At 48.7% G+C, this 21258-nt stretch overlaps 4 protein-coding genes and 1 non-coding gene across 5 annotated transcripts; 4 read left to right on the forward strand and 1 right to left on the reverse strand.

Annotated features, from left to right (window-relative positions):
- Positions 1 to 375: 375 nt before the first annotated feature.
- LOC117583280 (tryptophan--tRNA ligase, cytoplasmic) lies at positions 376 to 2251 on the reverse strand. Its single transcript, XM_034271512.1, has 4 exons — positions 1949 to 2251; positions 1466 to 1877; positions 823 to 1402; positions 376 to 768 (listed from the first exon to the last, which is right to left on the reverse strand). Exons 1-4 carry the CDS (start codon positions 2151 to 2153, stop codon positions 664 to 666), a joined length of 1302 nt encoding a protein of 433 aa, XP_034127403.1. The 5' UTR covers positions 2154 to 2251; the 3' UTR covers positions 376 to 663.
- A 227-nt stretch (positions 2252 to 2478) lies between these two features.
- On the forward strand, positions 2479 to 3038 carry LOC117583281 (mediator of RNA polymerase II transcription subunit 22-like). The gene has a single exon (XM_034271514.1). The coding sequence runs from the start codon at positions 2559 to 2561 to the stop codon at positions 2988 to 2990; it is 432 nt and encodes a 143-aa protein (XP_034127405.1). The 5' UTR covers positions 2479 to 2558; the 3' UTR covers positions 2991 to 3038.
- A 456-nt stretch (positions 3039 to 3494) lies between these two features.
- On the forward strand, positions 3495 to 4590 carry LOC117583073 (protein BCCIP homolog). The gene is made up of 3 exons (XM_034271246.1): positions 3495 to 3684; positions 3747 to 3873; positions 3927 to 4590. Exons 1-3 carry the CDS (start codon positions 3565 to 3567, stop codon positions 4568 to 4570), a joined length of 891 nt encoding a protein of 296 aa, XP_034127137.1. The 5' UTR covers positions 3495 to 3564; the 3' UTR covers positions 4571 to 4590.
- A 301-nt stretch (positions 4591 to 4891) lies between these two features.
- On the forward strand, positions 4892 to 7540 carry LOC117583072 (putative aminopeptidase W07G4.4). Its single transcript, XM_034271245.1, has 4 exons — positions 4892 to 5293; positions 5799 to 6075; positions 6130 to 6228; positions 6285 to 7540. Exons 1-4 carry the CDS (start codon positions 5280 to 5282, stop codon positions 7419 to 7421), a joined length of 1527 nt encoding a protein of 508 aa, XP_034127136.1. The 5' UTR covers positions 4892 to 5279; the 3' UTR covers positions 7422 to 7540.
- A 10816-nt stretch (positions 7541 to 18356) lies between these two features.
- Positions 18357 to 18429, forward strand: Trnaf-gaa. Its single transcript has one exon. It is a non-coding gene; the product is annotated as a tRNA-Phe (tRNA).
- Positions 18430 to 21258: the final 2829 nt, after the last annotated feature.

Consider the following 21258-nt stretch of genomic DNA (forward strand, 5'->3'; position numbering starts at 1 on the left):
GCTGTGCAAATGTTGCTCTGATAAAAGTTCTTCAACTATAATAAACTTCTATGAGCAATGGGTCTATGAGTATTATATTCCCCTTTACTGTACCCTCACTGTATGCCTTCTGTGCCGAGAAACCCAATTCATTAGCCAGATCTCGTATTACCGCTCCACCATCCACACACACTCCACACAAACCCCCCCCAAGGGAAATTACTTACATTTTTGTACAGCCAAAAGTTATTGTAGCTGCATTGCCAGAGCGTGTTGCCGGGAATCGGAAATAAATATGCCAACTACCAGTGCGAATTGCAGCCTCTGTGTGGTGGGTGTCGAGTGGCCAGGAAGGTGTAGATTGCCCCCCCCCGAAAAGTGGGTTACATACGCAACTCGAAGCTTACTGAAGTTTATTGTTTGCTGCAGTGTTTGTGTGTGTAAAAAAGTCGAAATAAATAGGCAAAGTGTACAAATATTAAGTGGGCAACACGAGCTCTGAGCCGTGGCATAGATCAATTCATTGCAATTATGTACATAGGAGCAGGGGGGATCGGGAACGGGCTCGGGTCACGCTGCTCAGTTTCAATGTTAACTAATTTGTGACAAGCCAAGCCAAGCTCCAGACCATCGAGTGGCGGCGTCAAGCAAATGCGTAAGAACTAGACCCCCCTCTGGGAATTTCTAGCTAGCGAATTTCAGGGGCCGCAGCTCAAAGTATTTGTCCAGCACCTCCTCGGTGATTAGCTTGCGCGCCGCCTGATGCTGCTCCACAATGGGCGTGAGGGTCTATAAAGTGGGACATTAGCTTAGGGTTTTGTCAACATTCTCGTCGCTACTCACCTCCACGGCCAGCTTCTTGATCTCTCCTGTTAGCATCTCACCCTTGCGGTAGGCCACGCGCACCTCCTCCAGCTTGGCATCGTCCTCGAGGAAGAACTTTAGCAGCTGGTAGGACACATCGATCTCTGGCACGCCGCCCAGCTGTCGGTGCTCCTCCACCGTTGTGCGGCCACCCGAGAAGGCATACTTGTTGATCTTATTTTTGATCTGCTTGGGCGTATCGGTCAGGAACACCGCAGAGTTCTGGTCGCTGGCCGACATCTTTGTCTTGGCTCCCTGCAGCGCCGGGAAGAAGGTCGAGTGGATGAGCGCACACTTGGGGAAGCCCAGACGTGGCGCCACATCGCGCGTCATGCGGAAGTAGGGATCCTGATCGATGGCGCACGGGATGAGGCAGTGCACCTTCTTGTTGCCGAAGAGGAAGGGGAAAGTGCTGGAGATCGCAGGCGCTGCCTGGGCGGCGGGGAAGCCGATCTTGCCAATGATATCCGAGTCACCAAAGCCGAAGATGCCCTTCACCTGGTTGAAGGTGACGCACCTCTGGATGCGAATGATGTTCTGGTACATGGCAGGACACTTTCTACGAGGACATAAATGATTAATAATGAACTGGGAAACACTTGGAATCCCTTTGTGGTCCTACCCCATAAACTCCAGGTTGTTGAAGATAAAAGTTTTGTTCACATCAAAGCCCATGGCCACAATATCCTTGGCATTCTCGCGGGCCAGCTTGATGGCATCCTCCACCTTCAGGTCCTTCCACAAGGTCTTCTCGTCGTCCGTCAGCTGAATGACCAGCGGCACATCGAACGTCTCCTGCAGCCACTTGGTCAACGTGAAGGGTATCAGGTGGCCCACGTGCAGGGATCCCGAGCTGGGGCCGCGACCCGTGTACAAATAGAAAGGCTTGCCCTGCTCCTTCAATGTGAGAATGGTGTGCAGATCGCGGTGCGAGAAGAACATGCCGCGCCTAATTAGATGGTGTGCGGGCTTGCCCGTGATTTTCTCGAACCGCGCGATAAGCTCATCATCGATTTTGCTGGAGCCAAAGCGTTCTGCAACGTGTCAATTACCAATATCGTTAAGGAAACTCGAGGTTTGTGTGTATTGAGTGGCTGGCACTTACTTATTAGCTTATCATAGTCCACTCCGGTATCGTTGCTGCTCGCCACGTTCCACGGATCCACCACATCTTCAACAGCAGCCCCTGCGGCTGCTCCTCCTTCTTGGGCCTGTGCATCGGTGCCCGTTTCCACGGGCTCTGCTTCGGCCTTGCCATTCAATGTCAGCGCCTCCACGCCTTCAACCACTGTGTCCTTGGTGTCCGCCATTGGATTAGGGGTTCAGTCTGCACTGTTTTAGGCAATAAACAATAAAAATAAGTAATACTGGCGAAATTCTGCCTTTCACATGTGGAGCGCAGTTATCGATAAAGTGAGTGAGCGAAATTAACCCACTTAACACCCATATATTTATGCAGGTGAACAACTTGAGTTAAAAAGCGAAAATGTATACTTTTTACACATCTTCCGTGTAGTTTTAAACGGCTGATGAACCAATTGCTTAAAAGATTGGATATATTTTTATATGTTTTTGCTAGCAAATTTGAGCACAGAGAGGGAAAGTATCGTCATCGAGGTTGACAGCTGACAGCAATCGAACACTTTTATCGAAAAAACCAAGAAAGCAGCCGGCTGCCCGCATTTTGTAAACAAATCAAAGTTTTTGCTAATATCATGGCCAGCGGTTCTCGTATTACCACTCTGCCACAGTCGAAAGAAGCGCTGCTTAAGTCCTACAATGCGCGCCTGAAGGAGGACGTCCGTAGCATGCTGGAGAACTTCGAGGAGACTCTGAAGCTGGCGCGCAGGGACAGCCACAGTCAGATATCACGTACGACGCAATCGGAGCAGGATGCACTTGAAATGCAGATACGCGCATCCAATATGGTGCGGGCCGGAGAATCCCTGATGAAGCTGGTCGCCGATCTCAAGCAGTATTTGATTCTGAACGACTTCCACTCTGTGAACGAGGCCATCACCAACAACTCGCAACTGTTCCGATCCACTCAGATTGAGTGCGACAAAAAACTTATGAAGCTCCGGGACGAAATGGCAATGGATCTGTACGACTTGGAAGAGGAGTATTACACGAGCATATTTAAGTAGCAGCCCTAGTATAAGATATTTGTACACAAATAAAATTGTAAAACCCAACAGTGTTGTAACTTTTTAACAGGAGAAAAGGCTCGAAAAGAAAAGCATGTCAGTCAAACATAAAATGATTGTTAATGTTTAAAAGCAGCTGGTATAAATATAGTTTTAATATTAATTATTGGAAATAGGGTACACAAGTGCCCATACTATACTTGACAATCAACAAATTGTCAAATGACAGCATTCAATTCCCACCCAAGTAACTTGAAATGTTTTACCTTCTAACCTTATCTAATAAAGATAAGTCGTGAATATCAGCCAACCTTGTGAGTAATTGAATGTCGATTCGAGTAAAATTACAGTTTTAAATCTGAGAGTCCTAACTAGCTTGTAATTTTAAACTGAAGATCAAAGTCGAGGAAAATGATTTCAGATTTACGGTATATTTACAGTATATTTTGAATATGAAAGGGTACATTTCGGCATATTTCCGAGGGTCTTTCGGTATATCAATAATTCCGCGGTCGCACGCTGCTCGACCAACCAAAAAAATAATAAATTTCAATTTTGTGAAAACACGAGTACAATGTCAGCCAGCAAGCGTAAGAATATGAATGATATGGAGGTAGATCAAAAGGATGACGACTCGAGCTCCAGTGACGAGGATAAGGACGGACTACATCCAGATGCCTACACTGGCAATGAGGTACGTTCCGGCCGCATGCATGCCAAACAAAAATTGAACTTGACGTTCAATATATTTTCTAGGAGGTACAGATTGACTTCGAGGGTCGTACACCCGTGGATCCCGATACCGAGGGCATCTCTCAGCTGCTGCAGCGTCTCTTTTTGCGGGCCCAAATCAACTGCAACCAGCTGGCGGATTTGATTATAGGTGAGAGGTACACACAGTCCTGTTGTTAGCCCTATCTAAGCCATCTCTTCCAGCTCAAAATAATGTGGGCAGCGTAATCTGCCAGGTGGACGACGACGAGCTTGAGAGCGAAACGGATGATGACATGGTGGAAGAGGGCACTGTCTTTGGCATCACCTCCGTGGTGAATCTATCGACCAAGAAGGATCAGCCATGCGTCAGTCAGCTGCGCACATATCTGCTCGAGCGCGCCAAGTCGTATGCCCCGGAGCCAGTGCTGGAGCAGCTGAGCAATCTGCTGGACATCGAAGATCCACCCCATTTGGGATTTCTGATCAACGAACGCTTCATCAACATACCAGCACAGATCTGTGTGCCGCTGTTTGACAACCTGAAAATGGAAATTGATCACGCCAAGTCCAAGAAAATGAAATTCCATTTCGGAACGTTGCTGCTGCTAGTCAAATTCTTTCGCAAGGAGGCCAAGAAGGGCAAGCCTGCCGAGGACAATTACACCAATGCCGAGGACGAGCTGCTCTCGGAGAAGGCCAAGTTCTCCTTCGAGTGGTCTGTGGCCTCCGAATGCGACACCGGCATGTCCGGACACTGGCTCGAGGACGATTCGGTAATGACGCCATACAGGAAGCTTTTGGCACTGGATGCCAAGCAGTTTCCGCAGTTGATTAAGGACATACAGAGCTTCATAAACAATGAATAAATGTAGAAATTTTAAACATTTGTTATATAGGCCGGCAAACTATTCGCAGAGAAGCTTTTACTGTACCTTGTTACCAAAAGCAGACTCCACTCCTGTCTTCAAATTCGATGTGGCTGGCAACGCTGGCTAACAGCTGACCCGGCATTTGAAAGCTCTCCCATGCCGGTTTGGCTTGATTTTTTCGCAACAAAAAAAACCTGCATCAACCGTGAACGTGACTGGCAAGTAGAAACTGAACTGGCAAGCGACTTCCGACGTGAGTAGACTTTGCTTTTATTGTTGTAGCCTTTACATCCGAGTTCTAGCATTACATTGTGATCACTGCAAACCATTATTCATAGCTCGTGCAAATTGCTGTGCACCTCGTGCACAAACACCCGTCCCTCCACATATGCAAGTATAAAAAGCTTCGTGTCGGCCACCCAAGCACAACATTGTGAATTGTTTGCTCCGGCGTCAAGGGATCGTTTTCTGTCGTTGCTCCCATACAACTTTGTCGCAATCGTGAAAGTGTTTGACACACGCCTTATCACGCAATTTCAGATAAGTTCCCGCACCCGCACCAGCAGCCGGATCCCAGTTTCAGTTCCAGCACCCGCTGCATTGTTTTGCTTGTGTTATCCCGAACTGTTGGTTGCTGCCGGCGTTCAGTGACGCCCCACAAGCCGTTTGATTCAGTTGTGTGTGTTCCCCGCTAAAGTCGCTAAATATGGGCATCGAAAAGTGAGTACAATTATACATAACTGGATTTAGTGAGTGTTTAAAAAGCTCAAAGCTGTGAATTGCCAGCTTTTCCAAAATGGGCAATTAATGGGGAAATTATGTTGTTGTTTAGTGGGATATTTGGCAGAAGTGCTTCTAGAGAAGAAAAGGATCAACAATATAATTACAAAAAATGTATATGTTAGGGTATTTAAAACTTCCACCTCAAAGCTTCCGTTTTTTCTTGTTTATGAGTGGGGTCATACGAAAAGCTTATCTTTATTGCACTTCAGAAAGTTAAGATTATCTCAGCGCCAAGCAGAAAGAGGAGTACGGCGATGAAAATATATTAACCATGGGCGTGCTCTGGCATTCCATGCTCCCCGTCAGGGGGTGTATCAATTGCTAAACAATAAACAACTGGCGCGTGATAAAATTGCATTTCAATGAATGTTGATTGAAATACATATTCCTCAATTTATAATAAAAAATGCTGATAATTCCATTGCGCACTTTGTCCTCACAGATTTGTACCGTGCACCCTGCGGCTGAATAAGCTGATGAAGGGCAGTGGCACCGACTGCCTTTGTGTGATTGACCAGGAGGTCCTGCCATCGGAGCTGAAGGCCACTTTCGAGGAGCATCGCTCGTTTGACAAGTCCTTCGACAGCAGCATCTCCTGCTTCCGTGCCACCAATGTGGAACAGCCTGTGGTCTATGCACCCGTCGGAGATCTGAATGACTACGATGATGTGCGCTCCTATCAGGAGGCTGCCAAGAAATCCATGCAGAAGGTGCTCAAGGTAAGTGGTTATAAAAATCCATTTGGCATCATTTCATTCAATCTTTTCCCACAGGCTGGCTTCAACACTCCGTTGCTGTTTGTGCCCAAGGTGAAGCGCTTTCCCCAGGCAGAACTGTGCACCGTGCTCGGCGCCCTGGAGCAGCTGTATGTTGTAAGTATGATCCAATGCCAAAGCATTTCCAAAGCTCTAATCGATTATTTTCTCAGCCCATTCATTTGCGCGAAGCCCAACCCGGCACGGACTCCCGTGTGACCACTCTCAGTGTGCAGATCGATGATCCCAAAGCGGACGAGATTCTGCGCGAGGCTTTGATCTTGGAGGCCGGTCGCTACGTGGCCCGCGACATTGGCGGGGGCGACCCAGAGAGAATGGCGCCCAGCCAGGTGGAGAAGTACGTCAAGAATCTGTTCGACAAGCTCACCATGACTGTGATCAGCGATTCGGTTACGCTACAGAAGGACTATCCCCTGTTCGCAGCCGTCAATCGGGCTGCCGATGTGGTGGAGCGTCACAGGGGTCGCATCATCTTCCTGGAGTACAAGCCGCCCAAGCCTGCCCGCAAGACACTTATGCTGGTTGGCAAGGGAGTGACCTACGACACTGGCGGTGCCGACATCAAGGCCGGCGGCGTAATGGCTGGCATGTCGCGCGACAAGTGCGGAGCTGCTGCCGTCGCTGGATTCATGAAGGTCGTCAACGAGATAAAGCCAGAGGATGTCCATGTCGTGGCCGCTCTGTGCATGGTCCGCAACTCTGTGGGCGAGGAGTGCTACGTAGCAGATGAGATCATCACCTCCCGTGCGGGTCTCCTTGTTCGCATTGGCAACACCGATGCCGAGGGACGCATGTGCATGACGGATGCCCTGTGCCGCATGAAGGAGATGGCCGTCGAGCAGAGTCTGCCCGATCCGCATCTCTTCACGATCGCCACGCTGACAGGCCATGCCTTTATCTCGGCTGGCGAGGGACAGTCGATTGCCATCGATAACAGTGTGGCCCATGAGGCCGATCATGCCCGTAAGCTTCAAGCAGCCGGCCAGACTTACGGCGAGCCCTTCGAGGTCTCTGTGCTGCGTCCCAGCGACTTTGCCTTCAATGCTGGCAAGGTGATTGGCGAGGATCTGGTTCAGGCCAACAATGCGCCATCGGTGCGCACCCCACGCGGACACCAGGTGCCCGCTGCATTTATGATCATGGCCTCTGGGCTCGATAAGCACGGCATCAATGCCAAGGTGCCGCTCAAGTATACCCACATTGATATTGCCGGCAGTGCCGGTGAATATCCAGCCATGCCCACTGCCGCTCCGCTTGTGTCCCTGGTGAAGACTCACTTGCTAGGCTAAGTTCCAGCTAAATGTGAGCCCTGTACTTACATATACACTTATGGATCTACCCCTGTGCCCCCCACTAACAGCATCACATAAATAATTTTGAAATAAAATGTTTAGTATGAAAAAAAGAATTTCCAGAGAGATTGCGGAAAGCAAAACAGTTGCTTTAATGTATTCTGTTTGTATAAGAATTACAGGGTAATTATTAGGTTATAGGCACGTGAAACATTCGCAAAAGCTAATTGGACCTGCTCCCCAAGCAGTGCAGCAAGCAGTGCAGGGAAAGAGGAATCCAATTTCTAGTTTTAGATGCAAGAAATGCATGTCCAATGTCTATAATTCTCATAATTACCACCCACTAATCTGTGGTCTTGATCTTCCATTTTCCACATTATTTTGTGATTATTTTGTGTAACTTTGTTGCAGAATTGTTTGCATAATTGACGAGCACCCTGCATTTCGAGTTTCTTTCTTTCTTTGTGGCTCTTCCTCACTGCACTCCTTCCTCACTGCACCCCTCCTCCCATTTCTTCTGCTTCGTTTTTTTCTCTCTTGGCCTAGAACCCGTTAGTCGCTACGCTGCTCTCTGTGTGCCGTTCTTTGCGCTCGTGCGCGAGCTTGGGAGAACTCTGGGCTGTAGCTCTGCCTCTGCCTGTGCTGACTGGCTGGCTCCCCCTTGTTGGGGCCACTTGTCAGCTGTCGCATGTGTCGTGGTACCGTTATTGCCTGCCTGCCTGCCTGCCTGGCTTTGGAAACTCGGTCAAGAGTGTCTCATTCATGCTGTGATTGCATAATGTACCGTTGCCTCTTTCTTGGCCACCTTCTTCCTCTCGCATTCTGTTCTCCTCTCCGACCCCCCCGGCCCCACACTCTTGGTTCTTGGTTAGGTGCGCTTCTAGGTAATTTATTGACGCAGGCCTCCACATTTGACAGTGCCACGGCCAGCGGCCAGCCAGGGAGCGGACTGGTGGCATTTGTTAATATGGACAAGCCGGGACTCTGGCTCTAACTGTATTTATTATTGATGAACGTAAGCCAGGCTCTCTGCTTGTCCTCTGTCAGCACGTTAGCTTGAATTTATTGGTAAAATATCGAAAAAAGGCCAAGTAACGGGAACGAGAGCCAAGGCATGACCTGATTATGGCAGGACCTGTTGGATTCCCCACAGAAGCTGTCACACATTGATCAGGCTTACTCAGCGCTGGAGCTGGTTTCAGCAAGGCAGCGGAATTTTTGGAGCAGCATTTGGGGATGCTCTCCTTCCAGATTATGCATTGGGAATGAATGCAATCTGTAATCCGCAGTAGAGATTAAAGAATACTCTATCGAACACTATTCAGAATTAAACAGCAAGCCATACCATACCTGCCTTAAATGCTTCCCCACAACTCTCCCCCTACAATCATCTGCCAGCTTAAAGCCCATCGCATCAGCTGAGTTGTCAGCTGCCCCCAAGTATGACATCAAGAGAGAGAGAGAGACAGACAGACAGACACACAGCAACATCATCAACGAGTGGCCCGCAATCCGCAATCCGCAATCCGGTATAGACAATCACCAAAACACCTTGTCAATTGGGCGCTTGTCTTTGGTGGAGGAGCGGGGACAGAGGACGTGATGCGACGCGACGCGACGCAGTGGCTGCCGCAACTGCCGCAGCAACTGGCTCCATGTCGCGCCGTGTGCACAGTTGTTGCCTGATCCATAAATTCGCGAAAGCAGCGCAGCCGAAGCTACAAATGAAGAAAACAGCAGTGGCAGAAGAGGCATAGGCACGGCGGTGGTGGTGGTGGCGGCGGCATTAATAATAGCAAACAACGGACAAGCAACACCAAATGAGGGGGGGCTGCTTGATGCTTGTTGCAACTCTTGCACCGGCAGCAGCAGCAGCAGCAGCAGCAGCAGCAACCACTTGGAGCAGCAAACGACAGAAATGATCTTAAATGAATGCGGAAGTTTTTCTTGGGGTTTCGTAACCAGCTACAACAGCAGCAGCAGCAGCAACAGCAGCAGCAGCAGCAGTACTGGTAGCGTAGCGCCAAAGAGGTCGCAATTCCAGTGGCAACCAGGCAGTAGCAGCCAGCGAGGCAACCAATGTTGCTACATTTATGTACATGTGTTTGTGGTTCGACTCCGACTCCGACTCCCGGCCCCAGTCCAGGTCCAACTCGGAATCGATGCCGTGAGCCCATAATCATAGATGCAGGCTAGGTCGAAAGAAGCCAAGTCCGAGCCATTATAGCCATGGACATATTAAAATTAATCCAATGATTGCAGCAGCAGCAGCAGCAGCAGCCACTTGAAAATTGTTAGCCAATTTGGGAGTCTCATTTGGCTGGGCACGGCCCGGGATCTGGCCCTGGGAGGGAGCGTGTGAATCGGAAGCCAGCAGCAGCAGCTGCTGCTGCCAATAGTTATTTGATCCTGGCCCAAAGCTTAGCCATGTTTCTCGCTTCCCATGTGCCCAATCAGATGGAAGATGCCAGCCATGCAGCAGCACCAGCAGCAGCACCACCAGCACAGCAGCTGTCTGAAGTTCAAGGCTGCCAGGATCACATATTGAATATCTGCCTCATCCTTCTGCATTTCATTCATGACACAGCCAGGACTCACATCGAGCACCCACATCCCCTGCTGCATGTGTGTGGGCCAAAGGCTGCCTGGGAACAGACAGATTTCTGCATAAACTCATAAATATCAAATTGATCTAAACGCGGCGCCTCGAGACGCCTTGAACTTGAACAAAATGCAACAAGGCCGACAAGGCCGACAAGGCCGACACATCACGTAGCCAGCGGCTTGACAACTCATAAATAAACGCTAAATTATGAACCCCAGCCACGGGCCCAGAGAGATTGTGAAATAGAAATTGAAATGTTTTTGCCACACCGAAAATTTTCCAAGCAAAAGGCAACCCGAAGCAGCAACAACGGAGGTGCCTCATAATCCATAATATTGTGTCATGTTCATGATCAACGCGGCCTCTCAGACTCGGCCGAACCTTGGCATTGCCTGTTGAAAAGGTGTTGCTGTTGGCCCACACCTTGGTGGCAAAATTATGTGGAAAATTGTACAAACGAAAGTAAAAGAAATGCCAAGATGGCAGCACCGAAAAACCCGAAACACAAACCGAAACCCAATTCAAAGCCAAATCCACTCGCCCGCCGGCTAATGAAGTGGTAAAAAGGGGCTTGGAAAACTGCATGCCACCTCGCCACCAACGCCGACGCTGAGACCGAGGCTGAGGCTGAGGCTGCAGTTGCGGCGTGCCGTTGCTTGGCCATTTTTATGGCCTCTTTGGGCAAAATGCTTGCAACAACGAAGCAACGAAGGAGAGAGAGAGGAAAAATTATGAATTTTTACTTTCACCGCATGTGGCAATTTCAGGTTTACTCTCTGTGGCAGCGACAGGAGGAGGCCTGAACTTGAGCCCAAGGCGGCTGTCGGCTGTCGGCTGTCGGCTGGCAATTGTCAAGGCTGCCAAAGGTCAGACTCGGACTCAGCCAGAGGTGTGGTCCGTGCAGATAAGCGGCCGAGAGACAAGAGAGATCATAATTGATTGCTGCAGCAGATAGTTGTATGCTCAAAGGAAACATCAGCCAAGATTAGCCGCATTCTGGCCATCCAATTTGCAGTTAATGCGCAGCCTGATGAAGATGTCCGCTGCGATGGGATTGGCACGAACAAAAAACCAGAGGCTGTTCGCACTGTGTAACTTGCAACAGCATTTGGATTTCCGCATTGAAAGAGTGCGCTGAGAGCACTCCACGGCCGCTCTTAAGCTTCGCTTTGGTTTTGCTCTTAAGCCGCAACCCAACTTTTGGTTCGAACCAAACACACGGCAAGCCGAAGAGTGGCCCAGAAGGTTTGAGCCGCGTTCGTTTCGGCTTCGTTGTCGTTGTCGTTGTCGTAGTCGGAGCTTCGGACTCGGCTGCTGCGGCTGCGGCTGCGGCTTCGACTTTGTCTTTGTCTTTGTCTTCTTCGATCTTGGCGGTGGTGCCGAGCAATACGTCACAAGGGTGAACGTACTCGCGGATGTTAGTGGGTCACTATTTGTACGGTCAACGAACCTTGGGCCGTATCGTTTGTAAATACAACAAGAAAGGGGAAAAGAAAAAGCCTTACAACGAGGCGAAATGGAGGCTGCTTCTTGCTGCTGGCCAGCAACTTGCTTTCTTTCTTAACTTTTCTTAGCTCACAAACACACGGACACCCATGGACGGACGGACACTACGCAGACTCCACAGACTCGCTGGGAGAGATGACTCTTGTCTTGACTGACTTGACTGGTTGACTTGCAGTCGTCGTTGTCGTAATTTACTTGGGCTATAGGTTGATCGTCCACATCAGAGCGGTCTGCCATGCCCGCACTCCCTCCTTGGGTGCATCCTGCTGGCTGGCTGGCTCTTGTTGTTGTTGCCATTTTGGTTGCATTGCCAAGATGAGGCTGAGGCTGCAACCCGCTGTTGCAGCAGGCAGCTGCATTGCTCTGTGTTCTTATTATGCCCCAAACAGGTCCACTGCGGAGGCTCTCGCTTTGGCTTTGGCTTGGGCTTTGCTTTGAGTCGCTTTGGTTTGCTTTTCACATGATTATCATGATCATCATTACCATTCAAGCCGCATTAATATCGTCATCTTCGAGCCAATACACACACACAGAGAGAGAGAGAGAGAGAGAGAGAGAAGAGAGATCTGCCTCTCTCTCTCTCTCTGTTCACATGCAAGTTTTGCCGGCTGGCATGACTTGTGGTCCATAGAAATGCATTTCCGCATATTTTACACCACTAAAAAGTCAAAAAAAGTGCAACAAAAATAGAAAATATTTATCTACATATGTTTGTTTGTGTCTTTGTTTGTTTACTCTTTTGTTTGTGGGGCGTTCGTTAGATCTCGCTCTCCTCTCTCTCCTGTCTCCTCTCTCCTCTCTCCGCTGCGTTGCTGGGTAATTGAAACCATAATCATTATCCCCACTTGCAGTGGCCTCTCAATCAGTTGTTGCTCAGTTGTTGCCGCTCCATTATAATGGAGTAATTATGGCGTGTTCTTGTCAAGAATGTTTCTGCACCGATTTCAATGCCAGGCAATATTCTGCGCTGTCCTCTGATAGGGCTTATCGCAGTCGCAGTCTCCGACTCTGCCTTTCTCCCTCTCTCCCTCTGCTGATAACGTGGCATTGAACCTTTGTTTACCCACACAAACATTTGCATTATCTCAGAATATTCATGCTAATTTCCTGAACAGTCTTCGAAATGTGAAAATTATTTAAATCGAATATAAAATCCATTTAAATGTGGTCCACGTGTTGCTTTGGTTTCAATTCCTGACCGGGTTTTGGGTTTGAATTGGATCTGAATATTCATCATGTATGTGCCATTAGCCAATTGTTATCAGCCATCAATCTAGAGGGAATATTATTAATATTATTATCAACTATTGCTCATTTAGTCTACTTTCTACTTTGTGACTCTTTTTGGCCCATCTACCCATCCATCTAGCAGCTTTCCTCCCATCTATCTGCCTGCGAAACTTCTTCTTCATTAGTAGTGCACGATCATGCCAATAAAGGAAAGAAATCGTGGCCCCCGTGCGACCACATGGTTCGCCATGGTAACAAACTTAATGCATTCCGCGTTAAAGTGTCAATGATCTCGTTACCGAAAAAAGAAAGAGAACTTCAAACATTTCACGCACCGGAGTTCATTGTACGGCAAACCACAGAAGTATACGGACACAGAGACAGAGACAGAGAGACACCCGGAGATGGTTGCTGAAGAGCTGAAGTTTTCGTAGAAGAAATGGGATGGCGGGAGGGAACTCCATTGGTGGTAATGGCCAAATCATGCAAGAGCTGTTTTTTTTTTTTTTTTTTTTTGCGGAAAGAAGGAAGATAAATTAATGTGGTCAGCGTGTCATGAATTAGCTTTCTTCCTATAGCTTATAGCTGCGCTTCTGCCAACCATCAAACCATCTAGCCTCATCCACCGACAAAGCAACAAACAAACACAATGCCATGCACATACCATGCCATCGTATCACACAATATCACTCACACACAGCATACAAACTTTCACGCAAAACGTACATTCAACTCACCAGGCAGAAGGCAGAAGGCAGAAATCAGAATCAGAATCAGAAGCTGAATCAGTGGCAGAAGCCAAAGTTGTGGCAGCAGCAGACCACGGCACTGCCATAGACACACTCTTGGCTTGGCTAGGTATACGACTACGAATACGTACCCATGTGGTACGTATAAATTCCCATAAATCAGCTGTGAGCCAAAGGGTCAAATACCTCGTGGCGGGCTCAAAATTACACGCGAACATGTGTTGAAAGGAGAAATTAAAACCAAATTAGTTTTACACGCTGACCAGTGCGGAGTGGGGAGTACGGAGTGGGGGGTACAGCTCACTTCATGTTGCACCCAGAGAGGCAGCCGAGGCGTTGTTCTAGTAGTTTTTCAATCTAGTTAAGCCTCCACTTAATTGCCCCACAAATCACATTTATCACGCCTCCTCTCGGCCCCAAAGAGTTTGTTCTAATTTCTGTTTGCTGTTTGCTGTTTTCTGTTTGCTGTTTGCTGTTTGCCCCTCAAAAAGCTGCTTAGATACAGCTGCTGGGAAAGATCCATCATTGCCCCCCGCCATATGGTATTCCAGAGGCAAACGCTTCGTTTTGTGTCTTTCTGTTCTGTTTGGTTCTGCGAGGATCAGTGGGAATCGGAGTGTGGGAAGAAAGCCCACAAACAAAATCAAACAAAATCCCACCAACAAAAGACGTCCAAAAGAGAGAGGAGTGGACGGTGGAAAGAGAACCCTAAACCGTCAAGAAAGACTTTTGTGTGGCCATAAAAATGCGTGAGTTACGTTCCAGGCCAAAAGCAGAAGCGGCAGAAGCGGCAGAAGCAGCAGAAAAGACGTCAGTCCGTCAGTCCGCGTCATCAGCGGCTCTGTTGGAGTTTGGCCAAACAAAATGCAAAGCAAATTAAACAGTGCTCTGCCTGACCTGCCCTCCCTCCAACTTGGACCCAGCTCCTCATGCTCCTCCAGCTACAGCTACAGCTCCTCCTGCTACATTTCCTTCTTGAAGCCCACCCCATTCTCCTGCCCTCCCCCAGGGCTTTTGTGTGCCAAAAGTTCCACAGTCCGGCCAGCATGATGATCATGACTCCAAATGATGATGACGACGTTGTGGCTTTTGGTCTGCCGCTGCCGCTGCCGCAGCACACTGCTACGTTTAATGCGCCACGGTGTTACCAAAGTGGCAACGACAGTTGCGGCCATTCACCTCCCAAAAAACCAAAATATATGTACGCGTCACGTATGCCTTTGTAAGTGTGTGCCCCATACATATGCAGCATTCGAAGTGTGTAAGTAAGAGCCAGAATTCCCCCCGGGGCAGGCTATCCTCCCCCCCTGCCCAACCCAACCCATACCCCAAATGCTGTAACCAAGTTAAGACCAAGCTCGAGCCTAGCATGTGAGAGTGCGTTTCGATTCGTTTCGTTTTTGTTTCGTTTCTACCGGTATGAGTATGCGTGTGCGTGTGTGTGTGCACCGTTTATACACTGGAAAAATAATTTGATATTAGTAATATTTAATTTAATGCAAAATTATGGGAACATTCTGTTGTTGTATTATGCAGTTCGAGTTCAACTGTTGGTGGATGGAATATCCAAAGGAGTTTCCACATTTTAGATGATTTTTTTACCTTTTATTTGGCATTATTTGGCATATTTTGGGGGCGTATATCTGTAGTTGTCAGTGTGACCATGCCACAGCAGATTACATGCAGCCATACATGCACCCATATGTATGTACACTCACATACAACCACACAGTTGCGTTGTAATGCTCGTTGCCGTTCCGGCTTTGGCCTGCTTCTCTCGGCAGGGCCAAGGAATGAAATGATTGACATTGGGCAGGGTCGGACTGACATGCTAATGTGTGTAAGAGCTGCCAGCCTCAAAGCAAACAAGCTCAGTGCAAACAATAAGAGTGAGAGAGTGATGGGAAGGGGAGGGGCAGCCAGAGAGCGACTTTAAAAACCGGCAAAAGTTCAAGCAAAACAAAAACAGCTGATTGCCAGCAGCCAGCAGCCAGCCCCAAAAGAGCGCCAATCGAAAAGCCTAATTGAGAGAGCGCTCAGCGCTGCAAGCCGAAAGCACAAACGGGGAGAGAGAGAGAGAGAGAGAGAGAGAGAGATCGCAAGCAATGCACACAATGCAAGCCGCTGCCGCTGTCGACGTTGGCCTCAGTAATGCGGAAGTGCCGGGTGCTTCTCATGCATCCGTCCCTCGTGCATGCAATGCAGCTGGAGCCGGGCTGTGGGGAATGGTGTGCGTGTGTGCGTGTGTGTTTAGAGAGAACTCGCTGATCAGAGCTGAGCGCCAACTGGTTTGGGGATTTCTCTCTCTCTCTCTCTCTCGCTTTGTGTTTGTCACTGTTTAGGGCAACATTGTTTATAACGTGTTTATATAAATATTGTTAATTTTGTGAGGCCTGAAACTGTTCCCCCTCAACCCCGATGCCTAACTATCTTAAAGGGCCTAGCCGGCGTCGCTCTTGGATCTATGCTCGCTCTCTCTCTCTCTCTTCCTCTGATTTTCCTCTCCCCATCTTTCTGACGTATCTCGCTCTGTCTTTTTTTCCGCGTGCCATGAATATTAAAAATGTATTTAAAGAGCGATTCAAGCGGCTTACCATCCTCCTCTCTGTGTGTGCGCGAGACAGCCAAGAGGGGCCGAGAGACAGGCCGCGGGGGGGAAACGTTAAGAGCGCAATTAATTGCTCAGCACCAATATCAAATCAAAATCGTTTTAATGAATTGCACAAAATTGCTCAGATTGCGTCTGATTTGTCGCGCGGTTCAGCCTGGAGACATTCTACGAGGCAGCAATTGACACTTTGAGCTGTGGCTGGGGCTGTGCCCGAATGGGTCGAGGGTCCAATGGAGTGCTAGGAAAGGGTACAGAATAAAGTTCTGGGAAACTTTGAATATCAGAGTACAAAAGCTAACCATAATGGGAATTTGTACTGCAACGAAAAATCCCCCCAAATAACATTATGGAAAAAGATTGAATATCATCTCTCTGACAGTTTATGGGAGAGTTATAAATTACTTAGTTCACTTGCGTTAATCGATGAACTAACACATTGGACAGTTCATTATGGAATAACTAGTTAAGGGGCAGAGCAGAGTCCACTCAGAACAAATTGGGCATATCATCACTTTATTTATAGCCATCAATTTCCATTTTGTGCATTTCCAATTAGACTTGTAGTAGGTGCCTAAGCATGTGCCCCACCCAACAGCCAAGTTCGAGCACAACTGCAACATTCACACGTGCAACACAGCAACAACAACAACAACTGAGCAGAACAGAGCAACTATGAGAGCACTTTCCGATTAGTCGCGCTCTCCCATACGAGCAGCAGCAGCAAACGCAAAAGCAAAAGCAACAACTACAAAGTTACATATGCATGAAAAGAATCCCCCCAACTGGTAATGAAAATAAAGTGCACGTCGCATGCGGTAATAATAACAATAAAATAAAATAACAAATTACACGCAACACTGCCTGGCAATGGCACTGGCACTGTGCCTGAGACTCTTGGGCCTGAGACTCCGGGCCGGCATTCGTTTTGAATTTGAGTTCGGGTTGGGGTTTGGGCCGGGTCCAACTCTGCGGTAATTACAGAGCCACGGACACATGGGGCAACAAAAGAGCGAGAAGTTCGCCAAGGAGCAGCCGCCGGGCAATCGTGTGTCCCCATTTCGATAAAAGAGCAAGGCAATGGCGGGGCGGGCAAGTTGTGGAGAAAGTTGGGGCCGGTTCCAAAAAATATTTCATAGGGCTTACACTGCACAGCCGAAACGAACGCAAAGCTCTGCTTAGAAGTAGCTAAGAGAGCGACCAGCGCTCTCTTTGACCGCTCTTTGTTCTTAAGAGCCAAGGAGAGAGACCAGAGACATGGCCAACACAGACAGCTCAGCACACACACAGCTGTGGACTGCGGGGCTCCATAGCTTAGTTGTGCAGCTCAGACAATCTGGGTCACATTTTGCCATTGAACCGGTGACGTCACAGCGGGGCAACGACCGCAAAGCACGACCAGCTACAGCACCAACCCAACAGATGCAACAACAACAACAACAACTACAACAAGACATCGGCGGCAACCAATGGAAAGCGTGCAAGCAAACATTTTTACAACGACAACACGAAGCTGGGAGCTGAGGCTGGAGAGCTGGAGAGCTGAAGCTTCATTTCTGGTTTTGGTCGTCGCTGGCTGATTTGTTGCCCGGCGAGCAAAACTGTGTGCGACACCCCGGCCAACACTGATCTCCGCGACCCTGTCTCCTCCTTCGTGCTGCTGCTGCTGCTGCCACTGCTGCTAGCTGCTTCTGCTGCTCCTCCCCCGCCCCCACAATAGTTCATTAGATGCCATGTGCCATCGTGGCAGAACAAACATGATTTGGCCGCAAAACTGAGGAGACGACGCGCTGGGCAAGGGCCCGGTCCCCAGCAACACAGCCACGGGAGACTTTCAACTAAATCGTAGAGAGAGTCGCCGCCACACTACAGAAAAAAGACTAAAACATATCAAATGATGTGTACCTATACAATGCACTTTTCATTAGCAGATAGTATTAAGAGATTTAGCAACATTTATGCGCAATGAATAAAGTTTCGATTTTTCAATTGCTTGCATTTTGTGGCAGTGTAATTGCTTTTGTGTTTGCTTAGCTTTTTGCATTTGAAATGCATTTGACTTTGATGGCTTCGGCGCTGCAGCCAAAGCTGACGCCGACGCAGACGCTCGCTTTGGCTTTGACTTATCTATGGCGGCGGCCTGGGCAAAGGTTCTATTTTTAATGCGCCGCCGATTAGATACCCCAACGGAGCACGCGTGACTACACGACACTTAGCGCCAGGCACATCACAGCGCCGAAATAGCTCAGTTGGGAGAGCGTTAGACTGAAGATCTAAAGGTCCCCGGTTCAATCCCGGGTTTCGGCAAGCAAACATCTTTTTTGTTTATTCTTTTTAAGGAACTTTTTCGCTTAGATTAATTTTGTTTAAATACTTAAAAATAATTTAAAGACTTACTTCGATAAGCTGCACTTAATGTTCATTCAAATATATTTATCTGGCTATTCTATTATCCCTCTCCCCGGGCCATTTACAGTGGCATGTGGCTGTCAATCAAAAGATGTTCACAAAATTAAACTAAGCCGGCGCAGCAAATGCTGACCGGGCCTGGCCATCAGCAGACAGTGGACAATGGACCACGGACCATGGACCATGGGATGGCAAGATGGTCAGAATGAAAGGTGCAGATTAAGCTGCATAATGGGCACCGGGCACAACTCAATCAAACAGCGGGCTAAACAGCACAAGGACAAGGGCACACAGGGAGATGGAAAGGGAAAATGCAAATCGCATTATTAACGCAGCCATTGACACATTGGACCTTGGCCATTGGCCATTGTCCAGTTGACGGATACGGTCCATCCCGGATAAAGCAAAAGTGTGACGAATGCGCTGACAACAATTAACAATCAGGCAAAAGGAAAGGTGAGAGTACCAGGTACCCCGGCCTGGACATCGGCACGTTCAAGTGGACAACTGATTGAGCCGATTTAGACCAGGAGTGGGAGGATGAGTAGGGAGCAGCCGCAGCAGTAGCCCTAGCTGGGGGCGTGATAGATTCATCCTGACAGCTGCAAAATATGCAAAGGACTATGGAACCTCTCTCTCTCTCGCGGCGTGTCCAACAGCTGCGGCGGACGCGTGCTAAGCGACCACAAAAGCCATTGACTCGAATGGAAATGTGGAGATTGCTCTGGCTGCGACTACGCCCTGGAATATCGCATATCCGCTTGGCATAAAAAACCAAACTCCATGCCCCCTCCCCTCCGCAGTGGCAACTGGCACGCACCACATGGCGCCCTCCTGCCACAGTGCCTGCGCAGTGTCTTTTGCATACAAAAAATCGAAAGAAAAAACCGAGAGGCTCGTGTTTTTTTTCTATAATTTCATTGTATTATTTTTTTATATTATTTGTTATGGCCCATTGAAAGTGAAAGAGGCACCCTCACATTGCAGCATCTTGAGGCCTGGCCAGGAAGTGTGGCAGCCGCGAAAAAAAAACACAAGAGAGAAGGTACCAACAACAGGAAAAAAAGTGAAAAGATCCTTTCGGATCTGTGGTCGGGGTGCCAATTGTCTATGACGAAGGCTCGCCATCAAGGAAATGATTTTCTTCTCTTTCTTCTTCATCCATTGTTGGCCGCACACACAAAAAACAGCAGTCACAGTGGTTCCTGCTCGGTGGTTAAGGGTGAGGGTGAGCGGTGAGCGGTGAGGATAAGGGTGAGAATTCGACTCTCGCTTTCGTTTCGAGCACATTCCGTGTCGGGGCCAGGGCCAGGGCCAGACCTGAGGCAAGCCGCTCAAGCAGATGCGCTTAGAATTTAGAAATATGCAAACTTGTATCAGGGCCCCAGCGAGCCCCAGCAGCAGCGACATCGTCTTACAAGCAGTCAACAGAATCGAAACCCGCACACCCGCACACCCGCACACCCCCACACACATGTTCACACATGCCGGCTGTAAGGGTTGCCCCCCCGCCCCAACGCTAAGCACACGGACTACACCTTGCCTTTGGGGGTGACATGTAAATTTTTGCTAGATTTGTAGTACGAAATCCTGTAAAAGGTATTAGGCAGCCAGCAAAGCGCAGCAGGGCAACAATGTATGCCCGCTTACAGGGTCCCCCAGAGCCGCTTACACTTTGTTGCAGCGGCAGCTCTGAGGGCACGAGCCTTACAAGAGAACTCACCAATAGCAGGGCAAGAAAAGAGCGCCAAGTGGTGGGTGGTGCAGCCAACACTGAGCACAGTGGGATGGGATCGCTTTTGGCAGCGAAAATATGACGAGAAATGTTAATTGAATGTCTCTAAAAATGCAATAAATAATCTAGATTATGTATTATTTGTGTGTGTTTTAGAGTATTTTTGTATCCCAAACAGCTACAAAATGTTAGATGCTGTGCTTATCCCACTGTACCCGCATCGCCACTTGCCTCTCTCATTGCTGGCACTCTCTCCCTCCCTCTCTCTGTGCACTTGCGCAGTACGCAAGTCCTGCCTCTGCTGTGGCATTCGTGTGGTATTTTTCACTTGCTTCGCCTTGCTGTTCGCCTGCTAACAGAATCTACAACATTTCTTTTTCTCCATCGGAATGCGACGCCCACGCGGAAGTCGGTTTTAGGCGCCAAGTTTGCCACGCAACGTGCGCGTTGATAAATGATGCACAAACTTTCGCACGCAGAGAGGGCGCTCTCGGAATCTCTCTCCGGGCCAGACAGCCGCTAGACACGTGGCCGGGACATGCAAATTTCTTATCATTATCGTAAGGGTAATAGGCAACCAAAGTTGGCCAGTAAGTCGGGGGCGTGCCAGAGAGACACAGAAACAGACACGGACAGATTTGCTCCCGTTACAGGCATTCATAATGCTCCGCTCTGATGAACCTCCCACGTGCAGGCGGCATCCAATCCGCTCCCGATGGGCACACACTGCGCATGTCCATGCCCGAATGGGGTTTGACATTCCGTTGGCCTGTTCGCTGTGCTGCTAGCCTGATGCAAATGGACGCCGACAAGTTGACTGTTTTCACATTAAAATGTCAAATTTATGACCCTCGAGTGACAGTGGCCCACAGCCACAGCCACAGCAAGACTCCTTCTAATGCCATTTCTAAGCTCTCATTCGTAGCGCCAAGAGCAGGAATTTCTTTTTCTAACATTTCTATGAGAAATATCTGGCGAACAGGCGCCAAGAA

The sequence above is a fragment of the Drosophila guanche genome, unplaced genomic scaffold (genome assembly GCF_900245975.1).
Source record: "Drosophila guanche unplaced genomic scaffold, DGUA_6, whole genome shotgun sequence".
Classification (NCBI taxonomy): domain Eukaryota; kingdom Metazoa; phylum Arthropoda; class Insecta; order Diptera; family Drosophilidae; genus Drosophila; species Drosophila guanche.

Bases quoted from the DNA above. Each gene is read 5' to 3' on its own strand.
- LOC117583280 (XM_034271512.1), bottom strand. From the start codon at position 2,153: ATGGCGGACACCAAGGACACAGTGGTTGAAGGCGTGGAGGCGCTGACA. The intron at 1,878-1,948 runs GTAAGTGCCAGC...GACACGTTGCAG, and splicing joins GGACTATGATAAGCTAATAA to AACGCTTTGGCTCCAGCAAA. The intron at 1,403-1,465 runs GTAGGACCACAA...ATGTCCTCGTAG, and splicing joins AACAACCTGGAGTTTATGGG to AAAGTGTCCTGCCATGTACC.
- LOC117583281 (XM_034271514.1), top strand. From the start codon at position 2,559: ATGGCCAGCGGTTCTCGTATTACCACTCTGCCACAGTCGAAAGAAGCG.
- LOC117583073 (XM_034271246.1), top strand. From the start codon at position 3,565: ATGTCAGCCAGCAAGCGTAAGAATATGAATGATATGGAGGTAGATCAA. The intron at 3,685-3,746 runs GTACGTTCCGGC...TATATTTTCTAG, and splicing joins ATGCCTACACTGGCAATGAG to GAGGTACAGATTGACTTCGA. The intron at 3,874-3,926 runs GTGAGAGGTACA...CATCTCTTCCAG, and splicing joins GCTGGCGGATTTGATTATAG to CTCAAAATAATGTGGGCAGC.
- LOC117583072 (XM_034271245.1), top strand. The intron at 6,076-6,129 runs GTAAGTGGTTAT...CTTTTCCCACAG, and splicing joins CCATGCAGAAGGTGCTCAAG to GCTGGCTTCAACACTCCGTT. The intron at 6,229-6,284 runs GTAAGTATGATC...TTATTTTCTCAG, and splicing joins CCCTGGAGCAGCTGTATGTT to CCCATTCATTTGCGCGAAGC.